Source organism: Cyprinodon variegatus, unplaced genomic scaffold (genome assembly GCF_000732505.1).
Source record: "Cyprinodon variegatus isolate N-32 unplaced genomic scaffold, C_variegatus-1.0 Scaffold193, whole genome shotgun sequence".
In the NCBI taxonomy this organism is placed as follows: domain Eukaryota; kingdom Metazoa; phylum Chordata; class Actinopteri; order Cyprinodontiformes; family Cyprinodontidae; genus Cyprinodon; species Cyprinodon variegatus.
In genome coordinates, this window is record NW_015150646.1 from 846,883 (window position 1) to 865,391 (window position 18,509).

An 18,509-nucleotide genomic window follows, 5' to 3' on the forward strand; every position below is an offset into this window, starting at 1 on the left:
GGACACAATTTTTTTCTGTGGGAGTGGGACGGGACAGGAGTGAAAATCCACTCCCGTGTCAGTCTCTACTCTGCAACCATCTAATCTATCTCAGAGGTTCTGCAACCATCGTCACACACCTAGAAAAAAATCCTGACTACGCGTCGGACGGTTGCAATCCAGCGCAGACCTCCAGCGAAAGTGCGCAGACAAAAAGCAGCTGTGATTGTTCCTTTGTATGCCTTTCTTGCTGTCTGTGTGGTTGTCCTTCTCGATTCAATGCCGAGGCACGCCATTTTTAAAAACTGAGGAGTAACAACAGCAATGGATAACCACGGCGAAAGTTTGATTGAGGAGGTTCGGGAGTACAACTACTTGAAGGATGCCTCAGACATGTTGTTTTGGAAAATTAACACTCCTGCCAGCGCCGCCGAAGAAGTTCTGGTAATCATCCGATCACAAATTTCCCCCTCCCCCTAGCGCTTTGGCAGGAAACTGCTGTGCGTCCCTAGAAATTCCAGACCGACGTTGCAGAAGCATACCAGCAAAACTGGTTCGCGACCAGACGCAAGCGACATTTGATGGGTGCAATTGCAGAATTTTCCTGTTGGAACAGTTTAGATTGACCGTGAGGTTCTCATGCCTATCCGCTTTCGGCCACCCCTCAGTCTACATTGGGTATTGCCTGGCCACCCTTATAAAAAAGTTCTGGCTACGCCTCTGGGAAAGATGTTATCTGTTGCTATTTCTTGCCTACATTTACAGAGAAATTGTCCTCCATACTTATCTGTTATGCCTAATATAAATATCTACACATTAACTCATTTTTACTAATACCTTAATAAAATTGATTTAGTAGTTATTTATCCTTAATTACACTGAAAACTTCTAGATGACTTACAGAGACGTATATATCTTCTCTTCTACCCAGGGGGGAAAGTAAGCTGGAAAAGTCCAGTACTGAGTAACAGTAAAACATATATAGGGTATAGATGAATAGAGTATATTGGTCTAAATACAAAAAAACAAAAACAAAAAAACAACAACAAGTATTTTAACATGCATGCAGAGTGGCCACCTTTGCATGGTAAATGTAGATTGCAGGAAATTGCATATGTAGATTACAGGAAATCCAAATACTGTCTGCAGTCATTCACCTTCTGGCAAATTCTTTGTTAACAATCTTATTATCAGAATTGTTCAGTATAAATTGCTGGCTGGATTCCTGACACAGAGCTGAGCATTCAGCACACATTTGCCATTCCAGAAGGTTATTATCCACCAAAGGTGTTTCATTGTTAGCACTGAGTTATTTAAGTAAATGTAATCTAATAGTTTAAGGAGAAGGTTTACTGCAGCATACTTAAAAACAACAACAACAACAAATGAAAAACTACTGTGAGTTTAGTATTGATATTATGAAGTATCACTGCTTTTTCTGGGGCAAATGTTTAGGGCCACTCTATCGACTGTGAGTACCTAAAGTGGCTGAAGATCAAGCTTTTTTCAAAGACAGATATACTCCAGGTTGAATTCAAGGTTATGTTCAAATGAATATTGTTTTTCATACACAAGCTCATTTTCCTCAGATGGGCCTTCTATGACATTTTAATGTCAAGCTTACAGTAAACATAAGATACTGTCACAGGTGCTTTACTTTCTAACATGTATATGTTTCCTATTGCGGGTGTTGTTTTCATAAGTTGAATGTTAAAACAAATGTGATTCTCAAAGGTGTTTTTCATGGATGGATTTTTTTTTTTACATTATATTATTCATTTATATTACTATATATATATGTCATAGTGTTATTTGTTTTCTAGTACTTGGGTCTTACTGAAGTGTTTTTTTTTTTTTTCTTACCTCAGTAATTTTTTTAATGGGTCTTTTTTACTTTAAAAATAAAACTGAAATAAAAAAAAAGGATGAATAAGTTTAAATTTTAGGTATACCATACCCACCTCTTGTATCAATAATGTCATACATTCTGAAACATATAAGATATTGCCCAAGCTGGTAACACCACACCGAACACCATGAGAATTAGAAGGAACTTTCACGTTACTGTTTTTTTTTTTTTTTTTTTTACTTCATATTGTTGTATTGCCATAACGACTGCGCACTTAACTTGTTTCCCTTTCAACAGTATCTTGTTTGCTACTCCCATCTAGTGTCTTAAAGTAGAACATACACTGAATGAAAAAGCATCTAAATATATTAAGTTCAACTATTCCACAGATTTTATCTCTAAAATTGTACAAGTAAAAATCTTTTGCAGCTTTGATTTACATGGCCTAGAAAATTGTAACCTTTAAATACTTATCATGTTGTAATCATGCAGACATCATTCCAAACAGCATCCATTTTTATTTTTTTTATTTTATTTAAGTCATTTGATCATGGATCTTTGGTAGTTAATAAAAAAATTTGTACAATACATTGAGTTAATATTTTTTTTTTAACCGGTGTGTTTCTTATATGAAGAAACAAAGCAAACGGAAACAGAAGCTTATTTTACGCATGGATTTCATACATAATTTTGACTTATTTTTTTTAATAGAATTGACTCCTATAGCATCCAGTATTTTTAAATGAAAACAAATTTGATATGATGTATCAGAAACTATTATGAGATTTCATTGTAGGTTCAAGACCAAATTTAATGTTGGGGTCAGCGTATTTTTGTGACAGAAAAACATAAAAAACAGGGTAATAGGTTATCATATTATACAAAATATATTAGAGAGCCACAGAGCTACTTGTGGCTTCGCAATTAATGAAGTGAAAATTTCACAGCTTTTAATTTATTTACCTTAAATTTAAAGAAATCCCTCACCATGGAAAAAGCAACTTATAGCTTTTAAATTAATATATACTTAAAGATTAAATTAAGCCAGTCTTTATAATATTATGTCAATGTACATTTATAATTCAGGAATATTAGATATTTTTTAGTTATTCAAATTAAAATTCCAAGTTATAATACAATCAGAATTAGAACTTAAGAAAAACTGGTCATTCCAGATGTAAAAAGTTTTTAGTTTTATTTTATTTGGTTCAAAATAACATTTATCAGATGAATCTGTGATCAATTTCAAAAACTGCTGAAGTCAATGCCTTTATTTTGAAATCACAATTAAAATACACACACACACACAAAAAAAATAAATAAAATGAGAATATATGAGATTTATTTTTGAATAATCTGCTCCACTGTAGTATTTCACCTTGTTCAATATTTAATATGTATATGTTTGGGTCCAGGATATATATGTTGTTTACATATATAGTAATCTGCCATTGTCCTGAAAGGCTGTTGTAGAAATGCATTTTTTCAATGAACTGATCAATGGTTTAACCACTGAGGAGTGCGCAGGCAGGCATGATGAATGTGAAAGGGAAAAGGACGCTGATTTTATGTTTTACAGTGTTTCATATCTCCACCTCATTGTTCTAATGTGGATAACCGGTTGAACGTCTCTGTTTCTGTGCTGTATTAATGTAAAGAAAAGCACATCTGTTTAATTTAACTGGGCTGCTCTTGCTGCGCAGAGATACTGCGGCATTCGCTCTCTACGCGGCGGCCGCAGAGCCCGCTTGTCGTATCCCTCCGCGGGCAGAGGAAGTGCTCGTAGACCAATCACGTTTGTGTTTACACCGACACCTGTCAAACACTTTCTGCTATATTTCTCTCTGAAAGGTAGGGCTTCTCTATTTATTTTCAGTCGTGTATTTCACACAAATTTGAGCAAAATGCACCAAGCCTGGATGTAGTTATGGCTGGCAAATAAACCGGCTCGTTTGTTTTGGATGAGGATGAGGGGATAGCGAGGTCCGGAGCTAGCTAGCCGGAGCTGAAGCTGGTTATCTGTCCTCGCGAGGCTTGTTGTTTTATGTTTATTGTGTTTTTTTCTGACTGTCTAAAAGTCCTTATGAGCATTTGTTCTATCGCTGAAGCCGGTTCAGTGCCGTGCATATCCGCATAGCGGATTGAAATCATTAGCCAGGGTTTCACCATGTTAGCGAGGTTAGCCGAGTGGCTAACGGTCCAATCAAGCAGATGCAGACTTCAGGTGCGCTGAGCTGCTCAGTCAGGATTAACGGTTCTTCTTCATCCGGAGGGAACTGATAGCACCATGCTACTAATGCTACCAAATCACCAAAATATTTGTCCCTTTCGCTTTCCTTATACTTTGCTTTTCGTTTTTTAACGCATCCAGTAAATCATTACCTACAATCAATATCTTCGTTATTTTTTATGCAATTGCAAATAAAAATCGAGTTATTTTTAAAGTGCAGTACTTATCTAGAAATCCATAGAGCCCCGGACTGATTAATAAAACCTATAAATGTGTTTGCCTTTGACCTGCATCTTTTGCATATGGGCATTACAGTGTAATATAGCTTTTATTCGTAGCAAGCTTTTTGTTTTAGCAATTAGAAGCTGCACTTTGAAGCCCAGCTGTCCAATATTTTTTATGCTTTGAAAAAATGTTTTCTGTAAAGTACAGACAAATATATATTATTAAAATGTCCTTATTAAATTATTAAATTTTTGAAAGGTTTACATACAAGGGTAAAAGTTTCTATACCCCTTTGATTGTTTTCAAGCATTGCAACATATTCTTTATTGAATCTGGGGAATATTCACCTTTTGAAAGCTCAATTATCCTCTTATTTTATCAACTTCTTCCCCCCTATTGAAGGACTGCAGTTTGATTGTGTTTAATGGCTGACTAGACTTCCTAAGGGTATGATGCTCATTTTGACCCTGCCTGTTGGATCGCCAAGTTTTCATGCGTTGCAGTTGTTCCCCTCTTTGGAAGATCTATTACAAGAAGCCTTTGGACCAGGCATCCTCAAAGTCGGTGCTCCAGGGCCAAAGTCCTGCAGGTTTTAGAGGTTTCTCTGCTCCAGCACAGCTGATTTACATTGATAGCTGATTAACAGGCTTTTGCTGAACTGCAATCATCAGAATCAGCTGTGCTGAAGCAGAGAAACCTCTAAAACCTGCAGGACTGCGGCCCCTTGAGGACCGACTTTGGGGATGCCTGCTTTAGACTGTTGCTTGATCTTGTTTATAACCTAATCCCTGCTTCAGGGAATCGGGTTCTCCACAATTTAAGATTCTGTACATTTCCTCTGTGCTTTTTAGGCTGCACCGACTGATTGCAGGTTTCTGACCAATCGGCAGTGGTGTCAAAAGTACACACATTTGTTACTAGAAGTATAGATACTGCAGTTTAAAAACACTGGTAAAAGTTGAAGTATCAACTTGACCTCTTTACTCAATTAAAAGCGAAAAAGTATGTGCTCCAAAAACTACCTAAAGTATAAAGTAACGTTTATAAAAAAACAGCCAGATGATACTAGATTAATTGAAAGCTAAATTTTTCGACTATTTTGAAAATTTCTTTGAGATAGGGCCAAGGATGAGGGAGGTCTTGTTGGTCTCGCCTGTGTCCAACCTTTCAGACATTTCGACATCTTTTTGTTAATCCAATATTGTAGCATGGCATAGACAATTCGNATGCCTGCTTTAGACTGTTGCTTGATCTTGTTTATAACCTAATCCCTGCTTCAGGGAATCGGGTTCTCCACAATTTAAGATTCTGTACATTTCCTCTGTGCTTTTTAGGCTGCACCGACTGATTGCAGGTTTCTGACCAATCGGCAGTGGTGTCAAAAGTACACACATTTGTTACTAGAAGTATAGATACTGCAGTTTAAAAACACTGGTAAAAGTTGAAGTATCAACTTGACCTCTTTACTCAATTAAAAGCGAAAAAGTATGTGCTCCAAAAACTACCTAAAGTATAAAGTAACGTTTATAAAAAAAACAGCCAGATGATACTAGATTAATTGAAAGCTAAATTTTTCGACTATTTTGAAAATTTCTTTGAGATAGGGCCAAGGATGAGGGAGGTCTTGTTGGTCTCGCCTGTGTCCAACCTTTCAGACATTTCGACATCTTTTTGTTAATCCAATATTGTAGCATGGCATAGACAATTCGCATTTGCAGTTTGAAGAACCCCTGCTTGCTTCTGATGATTTCATTTAGCTAACCAATGAGTGTTTACGTTATATGACTCATCCAGTTACACTAGTTTTCACTAAATGTGGATGGAGCCAATGATCTGCATTGGATGGCGCACATGACGTGAAATAAATATTTATAAACATTAAACCGAAGAAGAGAGTAACGAGTAGCTTTAGTTTTAAAAATGTAAGGAATAGAAAGTACAGATACTTGTGTGAAAATGTAATGAGTAGAAGTCAGAAGTAGGAAGAATAATAGGTAATGGAGTAAAGTATAGATACATAATAGGTGTACTTAAGTAATGTAACAAAGTATTTATACTTCGTTACTTGACACCTTTGTCGATCGGCGATTCCCATTCTTTTGAAAGCCTGACATGTAGAATTCGATTGTGATCAAATCAGATTTTTTTTTTTTAGTTACCGACACTGTCAGTTGTTATAACATCTCAAGACACCTTCAATATTTCAATCGTATCTTACTGAAAGGCATCAATAACTGCCTGAGAGATGATAAAAGCGTCAGAAATTACCGCTCTCAAATATAAATTAAAGTTTAGAGCTTTGATTTTCGGACCTTTGCAAATGTAAATAAGATCTGTGGAAAAGAACAGATTGACATGTAAGTATTGGCCAATCACCGATCGCCCAAACCTAAGGAAACCGAGGCTGATCTATCGGTGCACCCCTACTCCTTAGACATCTAACGCTTAATCATCAAACATCCAAGGCTTTCAGAGAACAGCTGATACTGAATTACACCCTGATTAACTGGGTTGCTGATCAGGTAACTTCTTCAGGCAAGTTGCTCTGGATTTTAGAGGCTTTTAGAGGCTTTTTTTCCTAAAAGTTTTCATCATTTTTATTTATTTTTGCATAATTGAACTGACAGGAAATGGGGTTGATGGAGAGTTGAGAAGAAATGCTTTAGGGTCAACAGGCCGCCACTTGAACCTGTGAGGGCCGTGTCATGGACTGAGACATCTGCTGGTCGATTTTTTTTAGGAGTTGTTTTGCGTGTGTGTGCCATTCTTGGTATTTGCATGGAATCAAGCGGATGATGTCAACTTCATGTGTTTACCTTTTCCTTACATTTTTTATCAACCTCTAAGAGATTATTTAAATCTGGAAAGAAGTCACATATTCAATAATTAACCATTTTGTGAGTCTGATTCTTACTGTGAAAGCTCCAATAGCTTTCAAATATTATTACACACATATATCAAATGAAGTCCAAAGTTAAATATTTCTTTTAGGATTATCTTAGTTGGATTCATCTTGTTTCATTTGCAATGTTGGGAAATAATTGCTGCATAAACCACCTCTCATCCACAATCTCAAAACTCCAGATGTGAAGAAATCCATCTGTTTGAGAATATGTGCATGAAAAGGCACCAAAATAATATTATGACTGTGGAAAACGTCACAAGTAGAAACATGAGAGGTTCCTCATGGAGAGTGTTAAAGGCAGATGTCCTAATCTAAAGCATAACACTGTTTTTTTTAGTTTTGTTTGTTTGTCCAGTCTGTGTTTGCAGGTGTTTTATTGGATAAAGGTTCCTCTTTTTTTACAGCACAGTTTCAGGTTCTGCAAGAAGTAATGCAAATAGTTGTTGATATTTTCCTAAAATAATTACCATCGGCTTTAATTAGAGACTGCAAACGTTTTGAAGCAGCTGATGTAATTTTCTCTGCTCAGATTGCAGATATTAATATTTTAGTTTAAGCCTGAGAGAAACTGCTGCTGTTTGAGGTTCTGTGAGGTTGAAGATGAGCGTTTCCAGGCCTCCTATTTAATCCTCTTTGAACCACTCGGGTCAAATGTGTTTGCTTTTTGCGACAGGTTTTCTGTCTAGAAACTGCTTCCCGGTCCTCTGTGTCATTTAGGGAGGCTGTCAGATGAGACGCAGCTCAGCATCTATCATGCCGAGTAGACGCATGGAGAAACTTTATCCTTGCGGAGGAAATTACCCAGGCTTGACTGAAGCAGGGTTGGTGCCTTTTCATGTGCATCGGCATCCACAGATTCCTCTGGAGAAAAATTTAGCATAAGAGTCAATATGTTATTGATTCATAATAACTGTTCAGGAAATGCAGTGACGGCAGGTGCTGTTTCTGCCGTTTTTGAAATGGCTCTGCTTCAGTGGAAAGTATAAAATCTATATTTCAAAAATTGACCAGCCAAATGCATTTAGTGTTTTCGTGTTAAACAGTTAATTTAAACTATGTGCAACCACACTGTAAAAACTGGGTAATAACTGGGCAAAAACTGCAAATATATTCCTTTTCAATCAACCTTTCCATTGTAAATACAAAAAAAAAAAAAAAAACATGATTGTCATACAGAGACTGAGATTTGTTTATTTTCTTTTTCTTTTTTTTTTACTTTATAGTTCAGGTTCAGTAAGATTGGATATAAATCCGATTTTAATCCTCATTTTTTTAAAGTGATGTTGCAGATTTTCACTTGATTTAGATCTTGATTTTGTGCTACGCTAACATACACTAACATGCTTTAGCTCAACCCCGGTCCTCAGTTAATTGCAGTTCCTTGCAGGTTTTCTTTAGTATTGCCCTTTGTTGATTAGTCCCATACATCTTCCGACCTTTTTTGATCAGCTTACTAGTTTCTGTAAAAAAAATTAAAAATCGCCACCTCAAGATGTTGCCACCACCATGTTTCATCAGGAATTGCTGCATTTAGGATTTTTTCTTTATAATTCTGCATATAAGCCAAAAAGCAATCTTCCAGGTTGCTTTCTGTCCTGCATTACTTCTGTAAACACATGAACCAGGACGTCCATGTTTTGTTTTTATTTACGTTATATAATAAAGCCCAGATGCGTGGAGTCCAGAACTAATATTCAGGGTGTCAAAAAAAATTCTCCAACCTGATCTGTGGGCGTCTGTAGCTCCTCCAGAGTGAGGAGTCAAGGTTGAACCGCATTAGGGATGAAACAATTCATCTGATTAATTCATTGATTTATTAAATTAATCATCAATATATTTCATAATTGAATCATTAGCTAGAGTAATGGTACACAGACTTTTTAAACGGGAAGATTTTCCGTTTTAGAATGCATTTTTTTAATACATATCATTAGTATATGTTCATATATTGTATGTTTTTGCCATATAAAATGCATAATATAAGAACTGTTTTCTACATTTCTTAAGTTTATTTATTAAGAAATAAGGAGCTTTGAGGAGCTTCCTATGTGTTTTTTTAAATTTAAAATACAAACAAAAACAGCAGGTAGCAAGTATCCAAATGTATGCCATGTTTTCTAGTTCTTTATTGATCAAATATTGTGTAATAAACATGCATAGTTTGTTTTCCATGATATTAGAATGTTGTCTGATATCCATTATTTTCCAACTTACCTCTCCGATAGTGGAGATTAGGGCTGCAACTACCGATTATTTTGCAAATCAATGAATCTGTAGATTATGTTGTTCGATTCATTGATTAATAATCAGATAGCAAAAGGTTCCTCAAAGAAGATTTTTTAAGGAATAAAACTAGGTGAAACAAAAACTTTTCGGCTTGAGGGGTTCTGGAAAGTGCGTGTTGACAGACAAAAAGTTATTTATCTTAATTGCAAAATGTTTGCATATTTTATTTAAAATTTTTGTATAAATATTGCTCTAAGTGGGTTGCTCTGTCAGCTAAAGACATGTTTTAGAGTATCTATACTCCAGTTAACGACTAATCAATTACAAAATTAGTTGACGATTATTTCAATAAACAATTAGTCCGATTAATTGTTTTAATACCTATATTTTATTTGTTAAATGTATTAACAGAAATTAATTTTCTCCTTGTGTCCAGTAGAGTCTTTGTAATTAGAAATCCGACTGTCTGTCTCTGAAACGTTAAAAAAGTTGGACATTGGTATGTTATATTTAATGGAGCGATGATGTTTATTTTTAAAGGTAAAATTGGAGAATAAGGATAACTTTTATGCATCCCTAATTAGTCAATCTTTCACATAAAATCCAACAAATTGAGGTTTGTGATTCTAGTGTGAAGAAAAAAGTGCAAAAGTTAAATGTAGATGAACCTTTATGGAAGGCNCTTTATAGTTCAGGTTCAGTAAGATTGGATATAAATCCGATTTTAATCCTCATTTTTTTAAAGTGATGTTGCAGATTTTCACTTGATTTAGATCTTGATTTTGTGCTACGCTAACATACACTAACATGCTTTAGCTCAACCCCGGTCCTCAGTTAATTGCAGTTCCTTGCAGGTTTTCTTTAGTATTGCCCTGTGTTGATTAGTCCCATACATCTTCCGACCTTTTTTGATCAGCTTACTAGTTTCTGTAAAAAAAATTAAAAATCGCCACCTCAAGATGTTGCCACCACCATGTTTCATCAGGAATTGCTGCATTTAGGATTTTTTCTTTATAATTCTGCATATAAGCCAAAAAGCAATCTTCCAGGTTGCTTTCTGTCCTGCATTACTTCTGTAAACACATGAACCAGGACGTCCATGTTTTGTTTTTATTTACGTTATATAATAAAGCCCAGATGCGTGGAGTCCAGAACTAATATTCAGGGTGTCAAAAAAAATTCTCCAACCTGATCTGTGGGCGTCTGTAGCTCCTCCAGAGTGAGGAGTCAAGGTTGAACCGCATTAGGGATGAAACAATTCATCTGATTAATTCATTGATTTATTAAATTAATCATCAATATATTTCATAATTGAATCATTAGCTAGAGTAATGGTACACAGACTTTTTAAACGGGAAGATTTTCCGTTTTAGAATGCATTTTTTTAATACATATCATTAGTATATGTTCATATATTGTATGTTTTTGCCATATAAAATGCATAATATAAGAACTGTTTTCTACATTTCTTAAGTTTATTTATTAAGAAATAAGGAGCTTTGAGGAGCTTCCTATGTGTTTTTTTAAATTTAAAATACAAACAAAAACAGCAGGTAGCAAGTATCCAAATGTATGCCATGTTTTCTAGTTCTTTATTGATCAAATATTGTGTAATAAACATGCATAGTTTGTTTTCCATGATATTAGACAAGAAAAAAGTTAAGAGTTGTTGCAGTGCAGTATTTTGCAGCATCGCCCCCCACCCCCCCGAACATTTCCGGGGTTTGTGTTTGTTGAAATCACAGAGGAGGGCTGAAGCAAATAATGAAGGAAGGAGGAGAGCGAATATCATCTCCAGCCAGTGTGAGGTGCAGTGCAGTGTGGCCGTTCAGCTCATGCTGAAGCTCCACCTGATATACGGTGTTCACTTTCAGCCTCTTTGTATTTCCTCCCCCCCTGTGCACGCAGGAGCTGAAACACACACTCACACTGAAGCGCCTTCGGTAGCCGCTAACTGGACGGACTCTCTGGCAATTGACCTTTTGCAGGTAAGCCTGCGTCGGCTCGGTGGTTTATACTAGAACTGACACAGCTTTAACTCACTGGCTGCTTCATCGCTTCATCTCTGCATGCTTGTTTTTTGTTAAAATGTTGTTGCATTTTCAGTTTTACGTCCTTTAATGTATTTTTCTAAATATGCCAGTTTTTATTTCTAATAAAAGCTGAGGATAAGTACATGTGTCAGATGCTGGGTCGAAATGGGAAAGAAAGTGATTGTGGAGCTTTGCTGCGGCGGCATGTTGAAGGATTTGCATGTTTTCAAAAGAAGAATGCATGCTGCAAAATTTGTTGGAAGATTTTAGTGGAGAAAAGAATATGCTCAAGTTCAGCTTTTAAAGTTGGATTCAAAAGATAGATAAAATGAATTCAATGCAGTGCTTTGTTCTGTTTAACTTTAAATCTGTCAATTATGGCACATTTACATGATCATTGAAGGAAGTTTTTTTGTGCTTATGTTGACTGCACCTTTAAAAATGAATGATTTGCACTATATGTTTTACTGCATTTTGTTTTTCCTGCATGAAGTCTATAGCCAATAATTGTGAATCACTGTCTCTAGATCAGCAGGCCGCATGTGCACACGGAAACAGTTTTTTCACGTGCAGCCTTGAACCTCCTTAAGGAGAACAGGAGTGCAGGTAGTGACCGTGCATCACAAGAATGTCGGCAGCCCTTGTTTTTAGCCGCAGATGCACCTTGTCGCCTTGTGATTACCCCTCCGTCCCTGAGGCAGAGAGAGGGTAGGGTATTTATCTGAGGCGTGTAGAAGTGCTAATTGGAGGATCTCAGGTGGAGAAGCAGTCACAGAGGGGAAGGGGGGGAGGGGGGATGTTCTGGGGTTTTGGGTAAAGCAGTCCTCAGGGTGAGCACCCATCAGGGACGGGAGGGGGAGGAGGCGAGTCGTTCTTCGAAATAAACCTTTTGCTCTCATTCATACCTGTTGTACCATAACGTTGTGTTTGTTTTTAGTGGAAAAGTGGAATAAGTCTTAAACCATGAGCTCAGTGGCTGTGTTGACCCCGGAGAGCTTTGCCGAACATCGCAGTGGTCTCAAAGACCAGGAGATAACAGGTAACAATAGAAGGATCTGTTGCATCCATTGAGGATTTCTCCTCTCATCTTCTGCTAAGAGCTTTGTATTCTAGTTTTTACCCCCTCCATCTCCTTGCTTACTGTTTTCATTTTGGCCTCACTGGGCCAGGTTGCGTCCCGGAGGATGAGGCCTACATTCCCACCTATCTGGAGGCCTTCCCTCCGCTGCCGGAGAAAGGGACTCCGGGGGAAAAAACCGGGGAGCCAGCATCGGCATGGGGGAGCAAGATCCGCCCCATCAAGGCCTCTGTTATCACCCAGGTGAGGATTTCAGCGTGAAGCACACAGAGATTCTGAAAAACCCCCGCTGTTAGCACTAGTCTAATGAAACATGAATCTGCCTCCGCTAAGGTGTTCCACGTCCCCCTGGAGGAGCGGCGTTATAAGGACAACAGCCAGTTTGGGGAAGGAGAGGAAGCCAAGGTGTGTCTGGACATCATGCAGAGGACTGGAGCGCACATTGAGCTGTCCCTGGCTAAGGACCAGGGCTTATCCATCATGGTTACCGGCAAACTGGATTCAGTTATGAAAGCTCGCAAGGAAATCGTGGCCCGTCTGCAGACGCAGGTAAACCCACAAATTAAAGGCATGCACCGAATGCCTGCAGCGCAGACTCCAGGTCCAGGCCACATTTTTTTAATTAGATTTAGGTCCGAGCTTTGACTAGGCCATTCTAACACATGAACATGCTTTTATCTAAACCAGTGGTCTGCAACCTTTAAAATCTGAAGAGTTCAGTATTTAAGGCATAGTATAGAGCCTTAAATACTACATAACCTTTTAATAAAACACAGCTTTTGATTTTTGTTAAATATATGCTATATTTTAGGCTTTAAGATTAAGGAAAAGCACAATGTTTCAATGTTTCAATCATTTAGGTTTTAAAAACCCTATTTAAGGTTCTGAGGCTGTTGTTTGTTATTATGCTACATTAGCTGGTTCTTTATATAATTTTCACCCCAATTAAGAGCCATTTACATCAGGTTACAGACCCCTGATCTAAACCATATTGTGGTGTTTCTGGTCCTGCAGAAATACCTCACTCCTCTTTCTTTTCTTCTTGGTTGGCTCTGCCTCTTGACTTCATCCACCTTTGCACCATCTCTGACCTGCTTCCTTCCACAGAAGGACATTCCCACAGCATGATGCTGCATTTCTTGTGTTTTATAAGTGTACTTTTGATATATCCCAACCTGAACACCTTCTTCTTGTTATTTGGACTATCATATATATATTATAAACACACTCCCTACTAGCTGTGTGTTAGAATAACAAATGAAAGTGTGAATCGAGCTCAAATCATGGTCAAACAGATAATTCTGAACGTATACGGAAGAAATTCACCATACATTTCCATTCAAAATATAAGTATTTATTAACAAAACTCATTCAGCTCTGCGTCAGTGGTTGAAAACCATAATCAAAGAGCTGATGCAGTGATATCACAGTTTAGCTGGACCTTGTGTTTGAAAACTAATGATTCATCTTGAAGACTTTGGGATGTGATCAAATTAGCTTTTTACTAATTTAGAGAAATTGGAATGTTTTCAACCAGTTCAAAACGCAAATCCATGAGGTGAATAAAACTTTATTTGGTCAAATAATGTTTTATTAAATGATTTGCTTAATCAGGAACCAGTAACTTTTAGTTAAATGATTCCTTACCATCTTTGAAATAGCTAGCATAAAATAGACATAAGGATTCCATTAAATGAATTCTGGTCATACTTGGTAATGGAAATGTAATGAGCAAATGAGGAGCACATGAACACTAATGTTATGTCTGTGTTTAAACCCTTAGTGAAATAAAGCTTGTCCAAGCTTCAACAACAGCTCAAAACATTTTACTGTAGCATAGCATGCAGTCCATCCTGTTAGCTTTGTCTTTACTCATCATTAAACAAATGAAATTATCAAAATTACATAACTCTGCCAGACCTTATACCTCTGCCGATGTCCATTTTGCACAGAGGGCGGTTTTCCTTTGTCCCACATGGCTCACACTAAGGGAAAAGCTGCTTTAGATGGCTTTCACCTCCACTCTGACTCTTTAAGTTCTGAAACTCACAGAAGTGTGTTGCAAAGATTCTGTTTTGCAGCAGTTTGGTTATGAAATGTCAGCCATCATGACTTAGCCTTGGTCATTCTGGAGATCTTGACCCTGAGACTGGGTCTCCATGGTGGTTTCCTCTTCCAATGTGAACCCCCGTGCAGCTTCACGGAAAGAGAGAGAAATCTTGTATGCTGTGGTTTATACTGTTCTCAGCTCCATGGGGCGTGTCCTGTGGAGGAAGTTGGCTGAGAGGGGGGTTGCAAAGCAGAGAAGAGATGTCTCACAGCTGTTTTATTAGCAAAATTGCATCCTCTTCTCCAGTGATCATGTGAAGATGTTCAAAACAAGGATTATCAATAGTGGTGCACTGATCAATCAGCTGGCTGTGATTTCCTTGATTTCAGGCGATCAGCCAAGACTTGTATTACAAGTCGATCTTTTCTGCCTCTCCCAAGTTCTAAAAATCAGCCATGTTGAAGCTCTGAGCTTTTATTTATATCTGAGTGTGTTACCTCAGGTAAAGTCAAAGTAAGTTTGTATTGTCTCACAGTTATTTTTACAATGTTTTTTTTTAAAAATAAAATCAGATTGGTGTCAGTTATGAAACAAAATCAGTCCCGGCAGGTCAGGCTTTTCAAAGATCTATGCTCCCTTGTTTTCAGTTTGGTTTCGAATGGCTCCAGATCGCTGGCAGCCCAATGCAGAAGAGAACCATAAATGTGAATAAGAATTACAAGTAAGGAAAAAAAAAATATTTGGCAAGTTTGTATGACACAACCATTGCAACAGCAAGTTCTATAACTCTGCACTCCTTCTAGTTTCATTATTCAATGTACTGCGTTGCTAAGGTTGAAGGCTGTGGCTCTAGAAGGGAAAGAGGTGATCATTCAGTAGAGGAGATGGTGCAGCTTGTGTGTTTCAACTGGGGGTTGTTTTATTTTCTTGAATGAAATCAATTCATCCTGGCAAACCTTTTTTCTAGATTGTCTGTTTTTTTTTTTACTTGGAGCAGCAGCAGTGTCCTAGTTAACCAGATGGCAAGTTATTCTTTATAAAGGGAGAGGTGAAACAGAACTGACCCACCTGACAGATTTTTAAGCTTTTATTTTAATGCATACTGGTGTATATATAAACAAATGAGATTGGATTTTGTAGCCTTAAAGTGTTGTGAAAGCAACAGAAAAATTAAAAACTAAAACAGAATACAAGCAGAGGACGCCACTGCAAAATTGAAATCTTAGTTACGGTCGTCATTTTTTGTTGAATTAAGGTGAATGAGACTCTTTGCAAATAGAATAAAACAAATTAAATGTATTGTAAGATAAAAACAACTGCAGTCTCTTATTTCAAGTAGATAATATGCATTTATCTTATTTTAAGGGTAAAAAAAATACAAATTCCCCTAGCAGATAATCTTATTTACCTGCTCAAATTTAGAAGAAATACAATCATTTTAAGAAATTTTTACTTTTTTTTTGTTTTTGTGTGGCTTGAACATGAATCCATGAATCCTCCTGGCTTTCTTTTGTTTCCATTGTTCTTTTAAAATGGATCAGCATTTTGAAATTCACTTGAAAACATGGCAATGATGTCCTCCCCCTCTCTCCACTCTTAGCTGTTAAATTGTACCATTCCTGCTTTTTATACTTTTAGATTCAGGTTTTCCTGAAGTCCCGTGTCTGTTTCTGACATCCGGCCACATCAATAACACTGATGGATTTTCTCAGCCCTTAAACCTTGACAGTCTCTCATTCAGACACTAAGTATTAGCAAGTGAGAGAAACAAAAACAATAATAAAAAAAGACTTCCCCCATCTCTGCAGGTCGGTTGTCTACGGATTAAAGGTGGAGCTAAAAACACTGACCGTCAGGTCCTGGGGATGGCGGCCCTTTCAAGGCTCCTGCAGCAAATATGCTGCTTTCTATTTCTGCTGCCGCACTAAAGTTCAGCCGTTTAGCTGAGCTGTGGTTTCTGAGACCAAGCTGCAAGGAAACATTTTGTCCTCTTTGCTCACTCTGTTCACTGATCAGTTGTCGAGTTTTATTTAATGCTAATCCACCATAAAAGTTTTCATTTTAATCTCCTTTATTTCGTTGTAAAACAACGTTTATTTATCTCCCTTTTGGTGTTGTTTCTGCAGGCGTCAGCTACGGTCGCCATTCCCAAGGAGCACCACCGTTTTGTAATCGGTAAGAATGGTGAGAAGCTGCAGGAGCTGGAGCTGAAGACCGCCACCAAGATCGCTATTCCACGACCCGACGACCCCAGCGCCAACATCCGCATCACCGGCACCAAGGAGGGCATCGAGAAGGCTCGCCATGAGATCCTGCTGATCTCAGCAGAGCAGGTCAGTGGGAGGGAAGGTTGGATTCATAAAAGCGGTTCTAGATCTCAATGGTTGCAGCTGGTCAGATGAGCAGAGTCCATTTTTTCCTATGAGAGGCTATTTTAACAGGATTTCCATCGAGACTGAAAATGTCTGGAATTTTATCGAAGTATTTTGTTAAAGTTCCAGACTTTTGATCTTTTTTTCTCACTGGACGTCTAGGACAAGCGCGCCGTGGAACGTCTTTCTCTAGAGAAAGCTTTCCACCCCTTCATCGCCGGCGCCCACAACAGGCTGGTGCAGGAGCTGAGCCAGGAGACAGGCGCCCGCATCAGCATCCCACCACCGAGCCTGCCTAAGGACGAGATCGTCATCACCGGAGAGAAGGAGGCCGTCGCTCTGGCTGTCAACCGCATCCGAGCCATCTATGAAGACAAGGTGAGCGGCCAAACTTTGCTCAACTGTACCTCTGTGATGAGGTGATCAGTCATCCATTATGGAGAGGAAGGGTTTGTAGATGATGGATGGGGCAGAGGGGAAGTGAAGAGAAAAACAGTTCCTTATGCTTCCCGATGTTTACTTGTTTTTTTTTTTTTCTTTTTCCGATCCGCAGAAGAGGAAGACCACGACCATCTCTGTGGAGGTGAAGAAGTCCCAGCACAAGTACATCATCGGTCCAAAGGGCAACACTCTGCAGGAGATCCTGGAGACCACCGGGGTGTCGGTGGAGATGCCTCCTCTGGACTCTGCTTCAGAGACCATCATCCTCAGAGGGGAGCCCGACAAACTGGGACCGGCCCTTACACAGGTCTACGCCAAGGTCAGAGCAGTAACACAAATTTCTTTGGCTAGTTTTCAACTAGCCAGTTTTCAACTAAATAATAATACTGCTAGCAAAGCTAACTGGGATAAGATAGATTATAGACTTTTTAAAGTGTTAAAATAATTTTTCAAAGCCGTTAAAAACCCAGTTAAACAGTAGCGGTTCTGTTGGTTGTTAGGACCTTGTTTAATCTGGTGCCGTACCTACAGGCTAAGAGTGTGATGGTGGTGGAGGTCAGCGCTCCAGCTTGGCTCCATCGCTTCATCATCGGAAAGAAAGGGCAGAACATCGGACGCATCACGCAGCAGCTACCGCGGGTAAGTCGCCCCCGTTCTCTGACCGGTTTAACATTTTATGCAGTGGTTCAGAAACTTTTCTTGGTGGGCCTCCTTTTAATTTAAAAGAATGTTTTTCAACCCCACCTTCTCAATTGATCTTTTTCCAACAGTTTAACAAAGAAAGTTCAGTAAAATAAATGTCTTAAAAATCACAAAACTTTTCTATAATGTACTGCAGCAGATCCACTGGTTTAATGCAAGGCGGTGCTGTAGAGCAAGGTCTTACACTGGGTCACCTCTGCTCACAGGTTCACATCGAGTTCACAGACGGCGAGGAGAGAATCAGTCTGGAGGGGCCGACAGAGGAGGTGGAGCAGGCTCAGGCTCAGATACAAGAGATCATCAAGGACCTGGTTAGTGATCCCACCAAATCGAACAAACAAGCTTTATGCAATCCTGTTTCAGTTGGTTAATACTTTTCAAAAGTTATACCTATCTAATTATTGTGCTCACATGCAGAG

General features: G+C 38.3%; 1 protein-coding gene across 1 annotated transcript in view; it reads left to right on the forward strand.

The window, feature by feature from the left end:
* The first annotated feature begins 3,537 nt into the window (after positions 1 to 3,537).
* LOC107087779 (vigilin-like) overlaps positions 3,538 to 18,509 on the forward strand; it is a 31,007-nt gene continuing 16,035 nt past the window's right edge. Inside the window, exons 1-10 of the mRNA XM_015379525.1 lie at positions 3,538 to 3,679; positions 11,323 to 11,402; positions 12,385 to 12,486; positions 12,617 to 12,768; positions 12,859 to 13,074; positions 16,702 to 16,908; positions 17,110 to 17,325; positions 17,501 to 17,707; positions 17,920 to 18,027; positions 18,297 to 18,401. Coding sequence (XP_015235011.1) covers positions 12,411 to 12,486; positions 12,617 to 12,768; positions 12,859 to 13,074; positions 16,702 to 16,908; positions 17,110 to 17,325; positions 17,501 to 17,707; positions 17,920 to 18,027; positions 18,297 to 18,401 — 1,287 coding nt within the window. The 5' untranslated portion in view covers positions 3,538 to 3,679; positions 11,323 to 11,402; positions 12,385 to 12,410. The remainder of the gene's footprint in view (positions 3,680 to 11,322; positions 11,403 to 12,384; positions 12,487 to 12,616; positions 12,769 to 12,858; positions 13,075 to 16,701; positions 16,909 to 17,109; positions 17,326 to 17,500; positions 17,708 to 17,919; positions 18,028 to 18,296; positions 18,402 to 18,509) is intronic.